The sequence below is a fragment of the Xiphias gladius genome, chromosome 8, assembly GCF_016859285.1.
Source record: "Xiphias gladius isolate SHS-SW01 ecotype Sanya breed wild chromosome 8, ASM1685928v1, whole genome shotgun sequence".
Classification (NCBI taxonomy): domain Eukaryota; kingdom Metazoa; phylum Chordata; class Actinopteri; order Istiophoriformes; family Xiphiidae; genus Xiphias; species Xiphias gladius.
This window is the reverse complement of record NC_053407.1, coordinates 20,901,223-20,917,645: the sequence shown is the minus strand read 5'-3', so window position 1 is coordinate 20,917,645 and position 16,423 is coordinate 20,901,223. Positions and strand designations below refer to the sequence as shown.

Sequence of the window (16,423 nt, the reverse complement as noted above, 5' to 3'; positions counted from 1 at the left end):
CCATCTTTGTGTCTCACCCATGTCAGCTCGGGGTAGCAAATGTGGGTTCCTGGTAGTCAGAGACAACAGGAACAAAGCAGGAACATTACTTTAATCTCTCGCTGCTCTTAATTCCTACCTCTGCCATCATCCAGGAGGTAGAGCTTTGTGTATCTCAGCTTCCCCCTTATGAACAATCCATCACGGTTAGTGCGTCTCTCCAGAGTGCGCTTGCACCTTTCTTTTTTCACCTGCTCACTGCTATGCTTGGCTTTCAAAAGATGCTGAAAGAACTGCAATATATTGTATAACACAGTTGACTGTTCAGACTTATTTTTGCATCCAGCAGCATCTTGCCACTCCTCCCATTGGAATAAAACACATGTAAGCGGTCACATTTATGTGAGGCACTGTTGTCCTGTATTTTCTATGTGGATCTCTTAATAGGCTTTCAGCAGTACATCCAAAATCTGTAATTGACACCTGCTGTCAGCCTTCGTTGGTGATTACGTAGGAAAATGACTTGACCTTTAATGAACTGTAAAACTAATGACATCTGTGTGAGATTACTCAGCTTGAAAGCAAACTGTTGTACATGAGGTCTCATCAAGCGTGATATTAAAATGTCCACTTTTACATCTTTCCACCCAAGCTCTGTAAAAGCCCAGGCTGTTGGGCCCAACGTGATGGAAACCTGAGGCTAATGACTCAAGCAGACGGCCATGGGCATTGGACAACTTCATTTATGAAATAGTCAACCTCCCGTGTAGCGATACATTCACATTACCCTGCCTCACTTGAGAGACGCGCTGCTGTCACAGCCACTGAGCAATGCTGATGTCCTCTCCTACCTGCATTCATCTTACTCTCAGGAGGTAATGGTCTTCTCAGGTCATTTGCACATTAGGTTTTCGATCATTCATCTCACCCACCTGCAATCCTGTGGATTGCTGGTCCTCTGCTGCACATATAAGGATGTTTATTGGGCAAGGAAAACATTTCCACTGTTTTTTAAGCCCCACTGCTGTCTGTGGCAGAGGGGTACTCATGAACATGCAGGTTATGTTCAAAGGATTTGTATGTATAATTTGTAGAGTTGTGCCTAATAATTACCTTGGAGAAAGCAGGGCTTGCTGCCTTATGTGTTTTTTTTTTTATTTCTATGATGTTAAATGATAATGACCTCTGTGTTTTGCAACAGAATGTCACTGTGACTAAATGTTGTGGCTTGTTAGTCTTTGTTGTAATGCCTGGTAAGTGGCACCGGAGATATCTGCTAATGTAAAGAAAGTGAGACCATGTGGACAGTTTGATTTTAGCTTTACCTTGAGCACGGACAGGTCTGACTGCTTGAGAGACGACAGGCACATTAATCTCTTTAATGGGGATGATTCAGTCCCATATGACATATACACAACCATTCATCTGTTCATGCCGAAAGTAGCCTGCTCAACATTTGTATGATGTTGAAAAATGACATGCTCGTGCTAAGGTACACCCTTGGATCCATATCGTGCAGAATTTCCAAAGAGCTGTTTTTTCTCTTTATCTTGAGCATGAATTGTTTTAATTTTGGTTTAACTACGTATCTACATTCAATATTTAAGGTCCATTATTATGTGGGAAGAGGAACAAAACACACAAGTGGTTGTTGCTGAGGCCCACGAACTTAAATGATCTCTCCAGGGTTCGGTGTCACACTATTCCCTTACCCTTTTGCTTTTACTCAATGTGATGCTACTCCCTGTATCTTTCACAAGCTGTTTGGGTAACAGAAGTCACAGGGGAAATGTAGCACGTTTGGTCACGACGCGAAAGCATTAGCCGGTGCCAGCAGGTGTGTAATTATATATGAAACAGGGTTTTAAAAGAGGAGCATCACGATGGCATGTAGAAAGTAGGTCAGGAGGCAGAGACTAAAGAAAAGTGCTATTTATTCCTCACCCACTTCAAATCTGTGACTTCTTATTTGAAGTTGTGAAATAATCCAAGGTCACTATAACTATTTCAAGAGTATTAAAAATAACATTAAACCCACAACAACTTAACATGATAAAAGCAAGGCTCCGGGGCGGCTTCTTTAAAAGGAATATTTTTTTCCCCTTGTTTTCCTACCCAGCATGCTCACTCTTGTCTGTTTTCTGTATTTCAGGTACGGTGACATGGTGCCAAAAACAATCGTGGGGAAGGTGTTTGGGTCCATATGCTCTCTGAGTGGGGTGCTGGTCATCGCCTTGCCTGTCCCTGTTATAGTGTCAAACTTCAGCCGTATCTACCACCAAAGCCAGCGGGCGGAGAAACGACGAGCCCAGAGGGTACTGACTCTCCCCCTCCCTCGGCCTCTCTCTTCCTTTTTCTCTCTATCGCTCTTTATTTTCTTCTATCTGCTTCTTTCCTCTGTCCCCTTCTTAATGAACATACGTAACAGGATGACAGGGCAAATGCTATCTTCTAGAATATCAATCTTCTGTCGTGCTTCTGTGTATGTGTGTATTAGTGGGCTAAACTTGCTTGAATATATTTCAGTGGGAGAAAGAAGTAACAGAGGGAATGGCAATGACTGAACACATGATCCTCAGAGTTTTGTGTCAGCAGCTTTTCAATAGCAATTTGTGCATTTCTTTCTAAAAGCGTTTGCTAAGGCAGAATTTCCTAATCGTAGATTTAAGCGTAGCCTCTCTCTACTAAATACTGTGGCTGCCAGAGGAAGACAGAGCCAATTAGTGTGACAGACAAAGCGTCAGAGGCTAAAACAGAGGTCTGTTTGTTCAAACAGAAAACTCGGCTTGCTAGAATCCGTGCTGCGAAGATTCGAGGCACTAATGCCTATATGCGCTACAAACAAAATGGGCTCCTGATCGACTCGCTGGAGGAGGTAACAGGGCCAAGCAGCGGCTTGGGGGCTGACTGACCGGGGCCTCGCTGACGCTTGCATGCCGCTCTGCTCGGGGGCCATGCCACCACACACATGGGATGGGACGGGGGGACGGGGGGCTTCTCATGCTCTAACACAGGGGCTGCTGTCATTCCAGTGCTTCAGTGTGATCGTCCTCTCTCTTACATCACACCTCTCAGCCGCAGCATTGACATGCTTCGTCAACACTCTCTCTCAGTCCATACAGCAGGAGGGCCAGGCAGGCACACTCGCCTTCTGGTGGAGCACAGCCATTAAAGTCACACTGACTCATGACCAAGCTCTGCATGTCTGTCCAACAGGGTTTGGAGGGGAAGGAGGGAACCAAAGGCTTCCTGGACAGTAGGTTGCCTATGGAGGCTGTCTGCTCAGCCTGCATCTCCTCTAAACTCTGTTTTTGATCTGCCGTGTGTTCTGTGTGTTATTTCTTGAGCATCCAGGTTGTAGTGCCGACTAACACAACATACCTTCCATCCCAGAGCCGTGCAGAGCTTCATCAAATTCTGTCGTGTGGTTGTGGTTCAGAATCTGTGCTGTGTTTGGTGCAGTCTGTTCGATCTGTGTCTAGGTGTGCCACTGCTGTTGCACTGAAATGAGTTCAGTTCTAATTTGACTTTTCTGGTCCCTCTCACCAAATCAGCGAAAGAATGGTAAAACCAAGTCTATCAGTGAAACATGTTGTAATCAGCCACTGTCTGTATGTATCTTTAAAACATCCCCATCCCACTAGGTTCTCAGTAGATTGGCTGCCGTGCTACAGATCAGCATTTCAACCCTCAATGCTTTGCGTATTCTCCACTACATCACCGAGCTACTAGCTGTTGCCTGAGACTCTGTTTCTATGCAGAGTCTAAGCCTGCTCATCTACACTGTTTCCCTTTTTTTCTTTTTTTTTTTACTTTGTGTGTTCCAAGGCCTCCAAGGAGGCAGGACAAGCCCTTGTGGGGAAGGCCGCCAGCCCTCCTTTTGAGAGCCAGCATCATCACCTGCTGCACTGCCTGGAGAAAACCACGGTAAAATCCCTTTTTTCCCCCTGAAACTTAAAAGCTGTGTCCACTGGAAAACACACAATCACTTTGGCATCTTTCATTGTTACTACTTTGGTAACAGACTTTACACAGTTTAAAAATTTTAAAAATAGTTCCTTATATGTAAAATTGCATCTCCTGCAATTACTCCGGCTATCTGCACTGTATCATCAGTAGTGCCAGCCTGTTACAGGGGTTGCAAATAGAAACAAAGTAAGTTTTTTCATCCATGCACAAGCTGTGGAATCTATTTCATATGCAACACGAGTTAAAAATAGCAGTAAATGGGGCTGGGAAATGTTGAGTCCCCTCGCAAGCAATATGCTAAAGATAACATGACTCTGCCAGCCAGTAACATTATTCATTCCAAACAAACCAGCATACTTCATTTTACACTCAATCTATAATTCAAAGATGTAAGAGCCTCTATAATGCCTGGCTTTGACATGACTTTTACACTTGCAGCTCTAAACCCTGTAGAGAGACATGGACAGGCAGTAAAACAGTGTTCCTCCTCGCAGATGATCCTCCCCTAGTAAAAGGCTCGCCTGCCGTCTGGGAAAATCTCCACAAAGGCTCATTCAGATGGACATGCACATGTACATCAGGCCTCTGATGCCGTGCATTATAGATGGTAGAGAGCACAGATGACAGAGGGAAGGTATAAGAGAGGAGGCACGTTTCAGGGCACAGCATCAGAGTGTGCGTGGTGTCACTCTGCCACCTGCTGGCAGAGTCTGAAACACACTCGGAGCCTGACCTTCAAGTCATGCTCATTTGTCACAGGGATAATAGTTGTGAATGTTTTCACAGATGGCACTTAATATGGACATCTGGGCCAATATATTTCTATCCCCTTGATGATTCATTTTCCAATTATTAAACAATTTTGCTGTGGATTCTGTTCGGTCTGTTTAGTCTTTACTGGGAAACATCTTTACTCATTATTTAGCAGAGCCAATCACTGATGTAATAGAGTGATCCATGAGCAACAGTGAATCCAAATTTCCACCGTCTTCCTCTGCAGAATCATGAGTTTGTGGACGAGCAGACATTTCAGGCCAACTGCATGGAGATCTCCGTGATGAACAAGTCGGGCTCCCGCGCCTCCTCGCTGTCCTCGTCTCCACATGGCCTCAGCTCGTGCTGCTCTCGACGCCACAGGAAGAAGAGCAGCTTCAGCCTGCCCAGCACAAACAACCAGGAGCTCAGCACCATACAGATAAGGGAGAGGCCGGTGGTCAACAGGTAGTCTGTCTGTTTTCCTCTTTTTCCTTTCTCTACACCCCGTCTCTCTCAGCTCAATCACACCAAATACACACATACAGTATGCATGCAAACTGCTGATCCAGTATTATAATATAAGCTAATTTTATGGATTTCATGCACTATGTAGCGCTTCTTTTTAGATTACCTGTGGTTGTCTTAAGGGGCAAGTTCACCCAAATTATGGAATACCATATTTAATAGTTTTGGCTTTATTTGCCCTTGTTTCTGTCTCTGTATCTTTCTCTGAGATTTCTGCTTCCAACCCAATACAGTGGAATTGAATTGGAATTTGTTGGTGGTGCTTAAAGTAAAACTGAAAAACAGCAACATGTCCTTTCAGAGACAGTCTTCCTGTTACTCTTGACAATCCACAGAGCTGTGGATAATTTTCAGTGAAACTACTTTCTAGCGAAGAAATAGTCCCTAATCTCTGTGAAAACTGTTGACAGCTTGTTCTGTGAATTATCCAGAGCAACAAGGACACTGTATCTGCAAAGAGGGGTTGTTTTTGAATGTAATTTTTTGATATTCTAAGCAGCACAAATGAAATTCTATTCCCCTCCATTATATATTCATAGCTGAACACCTCAAAATATAGGCAACTAAAACCTAAACTATCTACATTTCTTGAGATCACAAGGAGTAAGTGAGAGAACGTGTTATTTCATAAATTGGGGGAAGTGATACCCATTAATGTTGGTGTGAAAATTTTCATACATGGGTGAAAATTGCAAACTCTTTTTTTCATGAGATTCCTTACCATGGTATGAGATTTATGATAATTTTGTGTGTGAAACTTGGTTTCACATGCAACAAGACAGCACACACTGTACACACACAGACAAATCGAATGTGTTCACGTGCATCCAGTGTACATGACGGACTGCATGTCAAAGAGAGTTACATGTGAGATTTACTGTACTAGTATAGTCGGTCTGGACCTTTGGTTTCATATACAGAGTCCTGTGCATTTTGTTCTCCACAGACTGACAAAAGCAGCAGATTGAAAACTGAGACATACCTTAATGAGAAACAAGAGCCAGTGTTCCTTTATATAGTCCCTCTGTACAAGGAATGTGGATATTTCTTAAGGTGGCTTTCATAGAGTATAAGAGTGTATAAAAAGACCCTGTGTAATTCAGGCTGTATTGTGTAATACATTCACAAGGTCACAAGGTGCTTTCTTTTACAGCCGCTCCAGCCTGAATGCCAAACTCGATGAGACTGTGCCCTTGAAATGTGACGAACCTTACATCACTCCCTCCATGGTCAGCCTATCTGCCCCGGTGGTTACCTCATCAGACGGGGATGGCTCCACTAGCACTACCGCATACTCTCAGAGCAACATCGTCCGAGTATCTGCCTTGTAGATGTCATGCCTATCTTATCAGCTAACTGGCCTCGAGAAGCACCAGATGCTGAGGAGAGGGACCACCGAGCATCAACCTGCCATAATCTAGAGGGATTATAAGATTAGCAGAGGTCGGGGTTTTTGAAGTAGTGATCTCATCTGATGTCAAACTCTGCATGGTATTAGAATGATGTGGACGGCTGCCTTGGAATAAAAGCGACCAGCAGATCTTGCTCCATTAAGCACAGCAGAGCAAGGAGGAAGTGTTGGGATTGCGTGGTTATCATTGTTGCCTAAAAATACTGAGAAAAAACTTTATTTTTGAATATGTAATGTAGGTGTATTTGTTGTCTTCTGATTCAGAGGAGGAAAGGCAGTTGTTTAAAGGTCATTTCTAGTTGGCCTCTGATAACAAAGCACACATTCATTACCTGAGGGCCATATTTGTGAATATTCAGTCTACATACACATGAGAAACTTTCACCTCACTCACCACCCAATTAAATAGATTGTTTTAACCCACCCGCCCCCTCCCCCAGTTAACTGGTTTCTAATAGTCGCTCACTGGTGTAAATTCAGAAAACATACATCCACAGGAATGAATAACTGTTGTGAATATTCATTAACTGACTCATTAACTGGTTGATGTCATCGCTTGATGAGTAAAATATACTTCGCATCCTGACATGTTTGTGAAATGTGCAAGTGAAAGTCAAAATGACAAAATCTGTGTTAGCTTACATATTTGACATTCTGATATGGATCTATGTGAAAGCCACTGTCATCAGTCAACAATTGATATTGACAAATACACAGGGTACACATTAGTTAGGTCACAAGGTAGAAATATAAGTGAATGTTCTTTGCAACACTTAACTAATACTAACCCTAATGTGGACAGATAGTATTGACCTGGAAAACCATATGAAAGAGTGTTGAACATCAATTCCACTGAGTCCCTCTTAAATTATAATATTCCGAAGCGAAACTTGGGAGATGTCACTGTGTTAAAGGGCCATTTTGTACATTTTTCATATTGTAAATATCTCAGTTAGAACTTTATCAACCGCATTTTGAAGTTGGCTCCTCTTATTTCTAGATTTAGTTGACAGTTGTTGGCATACTATTTCTGTCTGTTAACTGGTTGAATTAAGGATTTGCATGCTTTCAATTGCAGAACTCTGTTTTATTAAGGTATGTCTCTGCTTCTTGTTGGAGGTTTGTCAGTAAAAATGAGATTGATGGAAGGAAACACGATGAGGGTGGTATGTTATAATGTAAATTTTGGAACACTTTACTTTTAATGAAATACAAACCTTGTCATGGAGTACATATATAAAGGGTAAGGAAACGGGACAAATAATCACACATTGTGCAATTGGTGCAGTGGATAGAATAAATACTGTAGCTCTACTGAAACATCCATTAAATGACCCATGTCTTGTTTTTATTAAACTTAAGAACATTTAAGTGGATTTCAAAATGTTTTTCCTGATTACTCAAAGAGCATCACTAACATCACAGGGATGGGATAATAATTAGGTGCTGCCGGAGGACATGTGAGGACCTGACTGGCCCAGTGGTGGGTCCTTGCTGCAGAGTCTCTGGAGACAGACAAGCAGGCCTCACTGATTGTTTGACACAGAACTCAACAGCATCCCCCTGCTGAGCTGATTGCATCGGACTAGGTTGCTTCTCACAGTGTGCAGCGCTTCTGCTCTGCAGTGTTTAGTAACTGCTGAGAAGTCAGCCTGCACAAAAATTAAGATAACGCAGCGGCATATCATATAATAGGCCTCCGATGCCCAAATAAGAATTCACTCTTCTGGGGTTTAATTTACTTAACATTTGAACAATGGCTATACAAATGTTAACCATTGTAATATTCAGTTACATGAGGAATATTGAATATGGTCATTTGGTCTAGTAGACAGAAGCAGACAGAAGTGGAAATATGATCATTTCTTACTGAAAGTGGATTTAACCTTATTTTTCAGCCTGTATAACTCTGTCCGAAACTGAGGGTTCACTGCAGCATATATTATTGGGTCGCTCAGTGAGGTGATGCAGGCAACAGACACTGACAGGATCTCCACGTCCTGAATGATCTTTATCTGAAAAAAATAATAGAGAATTTAAAAAGGTGTTAGCGATCATTTGATAGACTTTGTGTAATCGCTACCAAGACCACAGGTTTTCAAACCGGGGTTCAGGGTCCCACATTTGGTCAACTGACATGCAAACGAGGTCATAAGAATTTAATATACATATAAATTCACCCTCAGGCACAACACTAAAACCAATTGCTGGTTTTAAAGTGGCAGTCTCGAGGATTTTAATTTAAATAAATGTCTGTTGAGTCAGTATCTATTACAGTGGTGATTGAGCCTGTGGTCACTGATGAAAGTATTGCAATATTTATATATTTTGCAGTATTACGAACTGGGTGTCTGCGGCGACATTCCTGGAAAAAATGCTGTAATGAATACCCAACATTTCCTACCGCTGCACCTTCACATTAAAAGCATTTAACTGGCAAAACACTAGTTGACTCTTATTATGAAGTAATCACAAGAAATGCATTGTGTTTGTCAGTGAGCAAAGCAGTTACCGCTATCATTCATCAAAAATTTGTCCACAAGACAATGGTCATTTTGGACATTTTTTGGACAGCGGATCAGCTGAGATATTGCAGGGGCTAATGGACAAAGAAGGAGCAGCCGCACTGAGCTGTTAGATTAGCTGCAGGCGACAGGCTGCACACATCCAACTTCTCTGCCAGGTAAACGACTCCTTTCACTGTGCCCTGCTGTTCGCAGACTCATGCTGCGTGCAGCAGAAAAAGTCAGACCGCTGTTGCTCGCAGAATGATGGAAAATGGGCGACTATTGGCTGACTTCTTTATTAACTCGACAAAAGTTTGCTTCGCTGTCCCCAGAATTTTCTAACCTTTAGTATTAAACCACATTTGTTGTTACCACCAGTAACTACAGGTGTCGCCAAATCAACCAGGATATATATATATATATATATATATATATATATATATATATATATATATATATATATATATATATATATATATATATATATATATATATATATACACACCATTCAGCCACATGATTGGCTGACTGACAAACAAAGACTTTGTCTTACAGATTTTGACTTACAACATACAAGTTGCACCCTTACTTCTACAAACACTTACCTGTGTATTCTTGTTTTTGTGAATCACAAAATTCACCAGGATAGTTGTGATCAATGGTAGCCAGAATAAGAGGAATGTTACAATTATGTAGCCAGCACGCTTAGCCAATTTACCCTCCTTCTTTTTGTTCGCTCTCTCTTTACTTGCTTTTGAAGGCATCATGCAAACAGCACCTTCTACCTCGGCATAATGTTTCGGAGCTTCTGTTTCAGGAGAATTGCTTGAGACTGGAGGTAATGAAGACACTTGTTCTACTGTGGTAACAGCCAGTGTTTTTCCTCCATTGATGTTGTTAGTTTGTTTCGGTTCAATCAATAAAACAGAAGTAGATTCAGGATCTTCTAACTGTGCAGAAGAAGAAGCATGAGATCTGGTTTCTTTAATTTCAGAGGGTGCTTTGTCAATTTTCACTTTCTCTTTCGACTGGCTTTCTGTTTCGGAATTGCTTGACACCTTCTTTGGCTCTGTTGTTGGGCTCTGAACACTGACAGCAGCGCTTCCATTTGATGGGTTTGCTTCAACTCTTGTGCGACAGGGTTTTGACTGCTCTGTTTTAAAAGGAATGTCGACAGTTTGCACTGCAACCTGCATTTCAGGAGGGCTAGGTTGTTCCGTTTCCAAGTCAGTTATCTCCACTGTATTTCTTAATTCTTTCTTATTCTCTGAACTGGAGACACATTGTGCAGCTTTTGTTGAAGTCATTAGAACTGTTGAAGAATCTTTCTTTGTTGAATTTGGCTCAGTTTGTGTCACCAGCTCCACCTGACCAACAGTTTTGCTTGGGGTTTGGTTTTGCTCAGACTTTCCATTTTCCACAACTGTGGTTTCTTCTTTCTTCTGTTTATCTTCTGTTTTGTGTTTTTTAGAGAGTGGAAAAATACCTTTGTCAAATATTTTGCGATTGTGCGATCTCACTAGGATAAATATGCGAGCGTAGAATCCAATGATTAAACCAAAGCAAGCTGCCCACAGCGGGAGCATGTAAAGTCCAAAGGTGTCATAGGAGGATGATGTCTCTCTCTGTGATCCTTTACATCTCACATGCACGGGTGAGTCCTTCACATATATGAGACAAATAACAGCCACCAGAATAGCCAAGGTCCATGTGAGAGGAATCAGCACTGTAATCCGCTTTCTTCGTTGACTAGTTTTGAAGGGTTCTGCAATGGCCTGGTATCGCTCTGCGCTTATGCATGCCAGTGTTAACAGCTGGATGCAGCAGCTGAAAGAGAAAGAGGCCACTTGTACATCACATACCGACTCGTCCACATGTCCTTTTTGATGCACAGCCATAACAATAGTTAAGAGAATGGGGCAGTCAATTACACATCGCAGAATGTCTATAATTGCAAGATTCACCACTAGTGCATTATTTGAAGTTTGCAGTGATTTTTGGTGATAAACTGCCAGGATCACAAAAATATTTGCCGCAATTCCCACAACAGAAGTTATCGACAGAATCAAGCTGTTTGCCACTACAAAGATGATGTCAATGTATTCCTCCCAAATGGTATTGTTCCCAGAGTCCCATGCAGGTGTAGGCTCGGCTCTCATCTCCAAGCTCAAAGAGTCAACATGTTAAGTTTTGTATCTTAATTTGCGACACGTTGACCGAACATACATGAAGGCAAGTGATTCTCCGCTGAATGAATAATATTAATGGGTGAACCTGTAGCTTGGCGAGTTATGCCGAAGTATCCGCCCTTTTCATTATCACTCCCCAGCAGCAGCAGGTCACCAGGGAGTCCTCACTGCTCACATTCATTAAAAACTGTGCTGTGTATTCACAGCAGAGACAACTGGAAAAAGGGTTGGTCGTTAATTGAAAAGCAGCTACGTCACTATTGTCTCAATCCTGATGTCCAACTTTAAAAAGCCAACCAGGGGCCCAAAGTTGAAATGCAGTAATGATGATGGTGTGGCACTGTGGTGCATAGAATACGCATACGTGTGTGAATTGAACAGCTAGCCATTTCATTTAATACACTACCTCACAAAGGTTAAAAGCTTTGCATAAAGCATGCCAGATGGGTGACTTGGGAGTTCTTGAATTGGCTCAGGAAATAAAGCGAGCCATGCTGCTGGATTATAGCATGACATTGTGTAATCCTGTTTGGAGATAAAGTGTGAAATGCTCTTTGCGTCAGATGTGCAAGTTTATGGACTATGCCAAATCTGGGATTAGATCAACACAATACGTTTTCCTCCTGACCAGCCTACATGTTAGACTGATCTAATGTCTCTCAAAATCAAATAGATAAAAACTGGAAGTTCTGGAAAAGAAAACTGCAGTGAAATTGTCAAACTTCGATGTGCTAACGAATAACTGTAAATATTTTAGAAACCATAAACTGAGACAAAATAATAAGCAACTTGCTGAGATAAATGAAAAAAACACTTTATTTAGAATTAGATGCCCATTTACAGTATTTACACCAAGCATGTCAAACAAGTGGAAGGGAACAGGACATAATAAGAAACTGAACAAAAATTCACCCTGACTATTTTTGTTTTTACCAACAAACCCAAATCAATTTTACAAAAAACCCTAACATATCTAGAAAAAGGACTATTTAAAACATTGCAGTGTGGGTAACCGCCACTAGTCTAGTGTATGTCCAGACATAAAGATCATTTATGTGTGCACAGTGTACGGTAGAAGGCAGACCAAATTTATGTCTCACATGCAGATTTAAATAAATACAGTAGTCCGAGTGAGAATGAACTCTCTTAATCCTATCTGACCAATCAGAGAGTGATCTGTCACGGGCGGGACGGACCAGCTGATGGTACCTGGAGAGTTAGCGAACAAGCAAGAGAGAGAGGAAGAAAGAGAGATGTGGAACGACAGAAACAGTATCGCCTTTGCGTCTGAAACATAGTAATATTTGTGTCAGCTTTTGAAGAAATAAGCATAGATCGTCAGATTTACTGACATTATTGCAAAGCTTTATTCTGTTAGCGTGAAAAGTTACTCAATTGAATCATCTATTAGTAAATATAATAAAATCATTGCACCTAAAAAGAAAAATGTGAACCAATTTTAAAAAAAACATAATAAAATAAAGTAAATCAGCAACTAAAAAATAATCAAAAAAACAAATCCTAATTGCAAGCACTAACTCAACATATAAATTATAAATAATTGTGTCCTTCAACTTAATCTTTATTCACTGATGCATATTAATCTTCGTCCTGGTGATTCAGCGTGGGCTCAGACTTGTGCCATGTTAGACACGATATCCTGGTTCCGAATCAGGCCCAGAGATGTCATTATGTCATCTTTCTCTGAACTGTCTAATCCCTCTCTGAACTGCATATAGATATTAAAAAAAAAAAAAAATCAAATAACACAAAAACAGAATTGCCAGACCACAGAGCAGACTAAAAAAGAAAAAGCAGACTAACAAAGAAAAAGTCTTTCACTGCCTGACTGAATCACCAATGTTTAAACAGGTGCTGTTCAAGGTGAGGGGTGCAGTAGGCTTGCTAAACAAGTGCACTCAAATTTCACGTTTTTCTAATGTGACTTTGTGGCTATTGCAAGATGATTTGAGCATATTATGTTGCATTTTTCGTTTCCCTGCAACTGAAAAGTAATTGTGCTGAGTAAATCCTGTGCTCACACAGGCGCTTATAAGCGAACTTACGCCTATATACACTGCAGCAATCTAATATTGTCTTTCGTGCAGCAGATGTCTAGAAAGTGTTAGCGTCGACCAATAGCAGGACTTATTGCATAGTTCACAATAAGTAAAATTATTTGGCCTAGCTGTCAGTGTTGATTGGATGTTGGAGCTGTCTACTGTTGACCTCAATTTTATTTATGTGCATAACAATATTACATAGGAAGAGGTGCTGTGCAGTGTATCTACCATAAAATCAGAGCACTTGTTCCCAGACAAAAGGCCTTGTAATATAAAAAGGGTTGCACAGTCTACTGAATGTATGAATCAATATTTCATTACCCGACTCCCTGAAAATGTTAATCCCCTAAGTGACTTTCAGAAAGTAGGAAGTGTCTTCTCACACTACACAAAAACCGAGACCAGTGCATTTTATTTATGAAGAAACACAAAAGTCGGGGGTCAAAGGTTTCCTCAAAGGACTTCCTCACTGTCTCTCTCTGCAGTCCGGTTGCATTTGAATGAACCAGTTTTGTTAAAAATGCATATAAATGAAAAAAAAAAAAAAAAGTGCTCTTTTTGGCTAGTTTCCCACATGCACACACACACACACACACACACACACACACACACACACACACACACACACACACACACAAGCACAAACACGCACACACACACACACACACACACACACACACACACACACCTGCAAACATCAATATGAAAAAGGTAACAGTTTATTGACCTAAACAAATCACAGAAATGAAACCATCTGAATGATTAATCTTTTTGTTCTAAAAAAGGGATGGATAATAACTACAGGAACACCACCAATATAATGCAGTTCAATAAAATGCCAGAACAAAGTAGTCTGAAAAAGAGATTCAACAAAACAAAAGATACAAAAGAAACAAAAGAAAATAAGCACTTTTTCAGTGGTATTGTATTGGATTGCATTGCTTCATATACTAAGGTTTCCCTGTTATTTTGTCCACCCTCTGAATATCAGCTACAAGTCTCTGAGCTGCTCTGTTCTCATCCAGCTAAAGTGAAGACCTCTGTAAAAGACAATGAGCCCGTGCAGGTCTGTGTCCTTGATGAGGCACCAACAAACACTGACGACCATGGCAGCTTCTTTGTTTTTCACCGGGGAAAGTCACAGAGGCAACACCTTGCTGGGCATGTTGAAATTCCTGCTCAAGGAAGTCACTTGGCTCCTCCTGTTCAAGGGATGCATGTTGATGCTGACGCTGGTGGGCCCGTGGGGAATGTAGTGGCCGCATGACAGCACCTCCAGAGCACAATCACGGAACTGTTGAACACAGATGAGCATTCATTTCAGACATCAAGACATGCAGTTATGTAACTCCTGTGCTTCTTATCTTTGTTCACACTCAACCTTTGCGTCTCATTTACACAGTAGGTACACACTTCAGCTGCTTACCTGTTTGTTGGAAAGGAAGTAGATGATCGGATTATAGACAGGACTGGTCTTGGCGAAGTACATGGGCATGGTTGCAACTAGTGGAGGGATGTAGAGCTCTGGATCCACAACTACCACCACTGACAACGCCGTGTAGGGCAGCCAGCAAACAAAAAAAGCTACAATCATGGCCAGGACCATACTGATGGCATGATCATTCTCCTTTTGGCTGGACCGCCCACCCTGGCGCTCCACACTCCTGTTCAGCTACAAGCAGAAAACAGATTTGAAACCCATTAAAAGCTAATAACTCATTTGAGTCTGTAGGTGGTAGATTGCAAACAGATGAGGACGGAGGTTTGAGTTTTCAAATCTTGTTTTAATGGTGTTAAAGTGTGATAAATATGCAGAAGCCATACTAAACTCACCCTAGTCATGGATGTGAGCACCTTGGAGTAGCAGTAGATGATGACTGCAACAGGGAAAATGAAGCAGAGAAGTGTGTAGAGGATGAGATAGCTGTAGTTGCTCCACGATCTCTCCTCCCAGGCCAGAGAGCAGGAGGTCTGGACTCCCTCGGGTCCGTAAGAGCTCCAGCCGAGTAACGGAGTCACAGCCCAAAACAAGCAGAAGACCCAGACAAATAGTAGCCCGATGAGGCTTCTCCGCATGCTCAACTTTAAACCAGCTTTTGGCTTACAAACCACGTTGTACCGCTCGTAGGCAAGCAGGGTCAGAGTGCAAAGAGACACCAGACCTGGGAAAGCAAAACAAATTAAAAAAAAAAAGAAAGTCTTAGCTCAAGGTCCACTTACTAGCTTTTTCTGGACATTTTAACTGCATCTTAAGGTCCTTCTTAGAGAATGTAGTTTGCTCAGTTGTCACGCAGAGCATCCCCAAGATCTCCACAGAAGACCATGAGGTGTTGTTGAAAGCTCTGCACAAAGCTACCACGTGTACTTTGGATTAAAATTTATTCTTTCCAAAGTCAAGAAGGGATTTTTTTAAGAAAGACCCATCTGAAAGATCTAAAATACTTCTTCTTCAAAAACCACCCAACAAAGACCCAAAACATTTTTGTAAAGCCAGAATTTATTCAGTGATAAACTGAAGGAACAATAAGGCGGCATTTCAGCCTATGTATAATGTTTTTAGCATGACAGACCTCCAAGCACAGAGAAAACAACACCGTCAATGTCTCAAAGGACAATATAAATCAAACTACTGCCTCACATCTCCACTTACCAAAATAATTGACAGCAAATCCTTGAAACACGCAGGCTTTGTGGCCAATGAAGAAAGAGCCTTGGTAGTTAGTGATGGTGACGACCAAGGAGCCGCACAGCCCTATCATGAGGTCGGACACAGCGAGGCTGAGGATAAAAACGTTCATTGGCTGGAGGAGAGACGGATTCCTCAGCATCACGGTTATGACGAGACCGTTGTTAAAAACTGATAATACCGTGTTGATGAACATGAGGAAAGAAAGTATACTGTAGCCCACCCGAGGGAAGACGGTGGGCGCCACGGTCACCACCTCGGTGTGGATGGACGGAGGATGAGGGCCGGAGCTCCACAGTGTGCTGTTGCTGTCCATGGTGCCTACATGAAGTCCAGGT

The 16,423-nt window shown here is 41.8% G+C and overlaps 3 protein-coding genes across 3 annotated transcripts in view; 1 reads left to right on the top strand and 2 right to left on the bottom strand.

The window, feature by feature from the left end:
* Positions 1–6,709, top strand: part of LOC120793445 (potassium voltage-gated channel subfamily D member 2-like) — a 29,082-nt gene extending 22,373 nt beyond the window's left edge. The window contains exons 2-6 of the mRNA XM_040133542.1: positions 2,132–2,294; positions 2,756–2,854; positions 3,808–3,906; positions 4,949–5,169; positions 6,383–6,709. Coding sequence (XP_039989476.1) covers positions 2,132–2,294; positions 2,756–2,854; positions 3,808–3,906; positions 4,949–5,169; positions 6,383–6,560 — 760 coding nt within the window. The 3' untranslated portion in view covers positions 6,561–6,709. The remainder of the gene's footprint in view (positions 1–2,131; positions 2,295–2,755; positions 2,855–3,807; positions 3,907–4,948; positions 5,170–6,382) is intronic.
* A 1,660-nt stretch (positions 6,710–8,369) lies between these two features.
* LOC120792886 (dopamine D2-like receptor) lies at positions 8,370–11,306 on the bottom strand. Its single transcript, XM_040132271.1, has 2 exons — positions 9,753–11,306; positions 8,370–8,655 (listed from the first exon to the last, which is right to left on the bottom strand). The coding sequence occupies exons 1-2, from the start codon at positions 11,304–11,306 to the stop codon at positions 8,500–8,502; spliced, it is 1,710 nt and encodes a 569-aa protein (XP_039988205.1). The 3' UTR covers positions 8,370–8,499.
* A 3,023-nt stretch (positions 11,307–14,329) lies between these two features.
* On the bottom strand, positions 14,330–16,416 carry parietopsin. The gene is made up of 4 exons (XM_040133335.1): positions 16,050–16,416; positions 15,233–15,561; positions 14,826–15,071; positions 14,330–14,693 (listed from the first exon to the last, which is right to left on the bottom strand). The coding sequence occupies exons 1-4, from the start codon at positions 16,399–16,401 to the stop codon at positions 14,538–14,540; spliced, it is 1,083 nt and encodes a 360-aa protein (XP_039989269.1). The 5' UTR covers positions 16,402–16,416; the 3' UTR covers positions 14,330–14,537.
* Between the last annotated feature and the right edge of the window lie 7 nt (positions 16,417–16,423).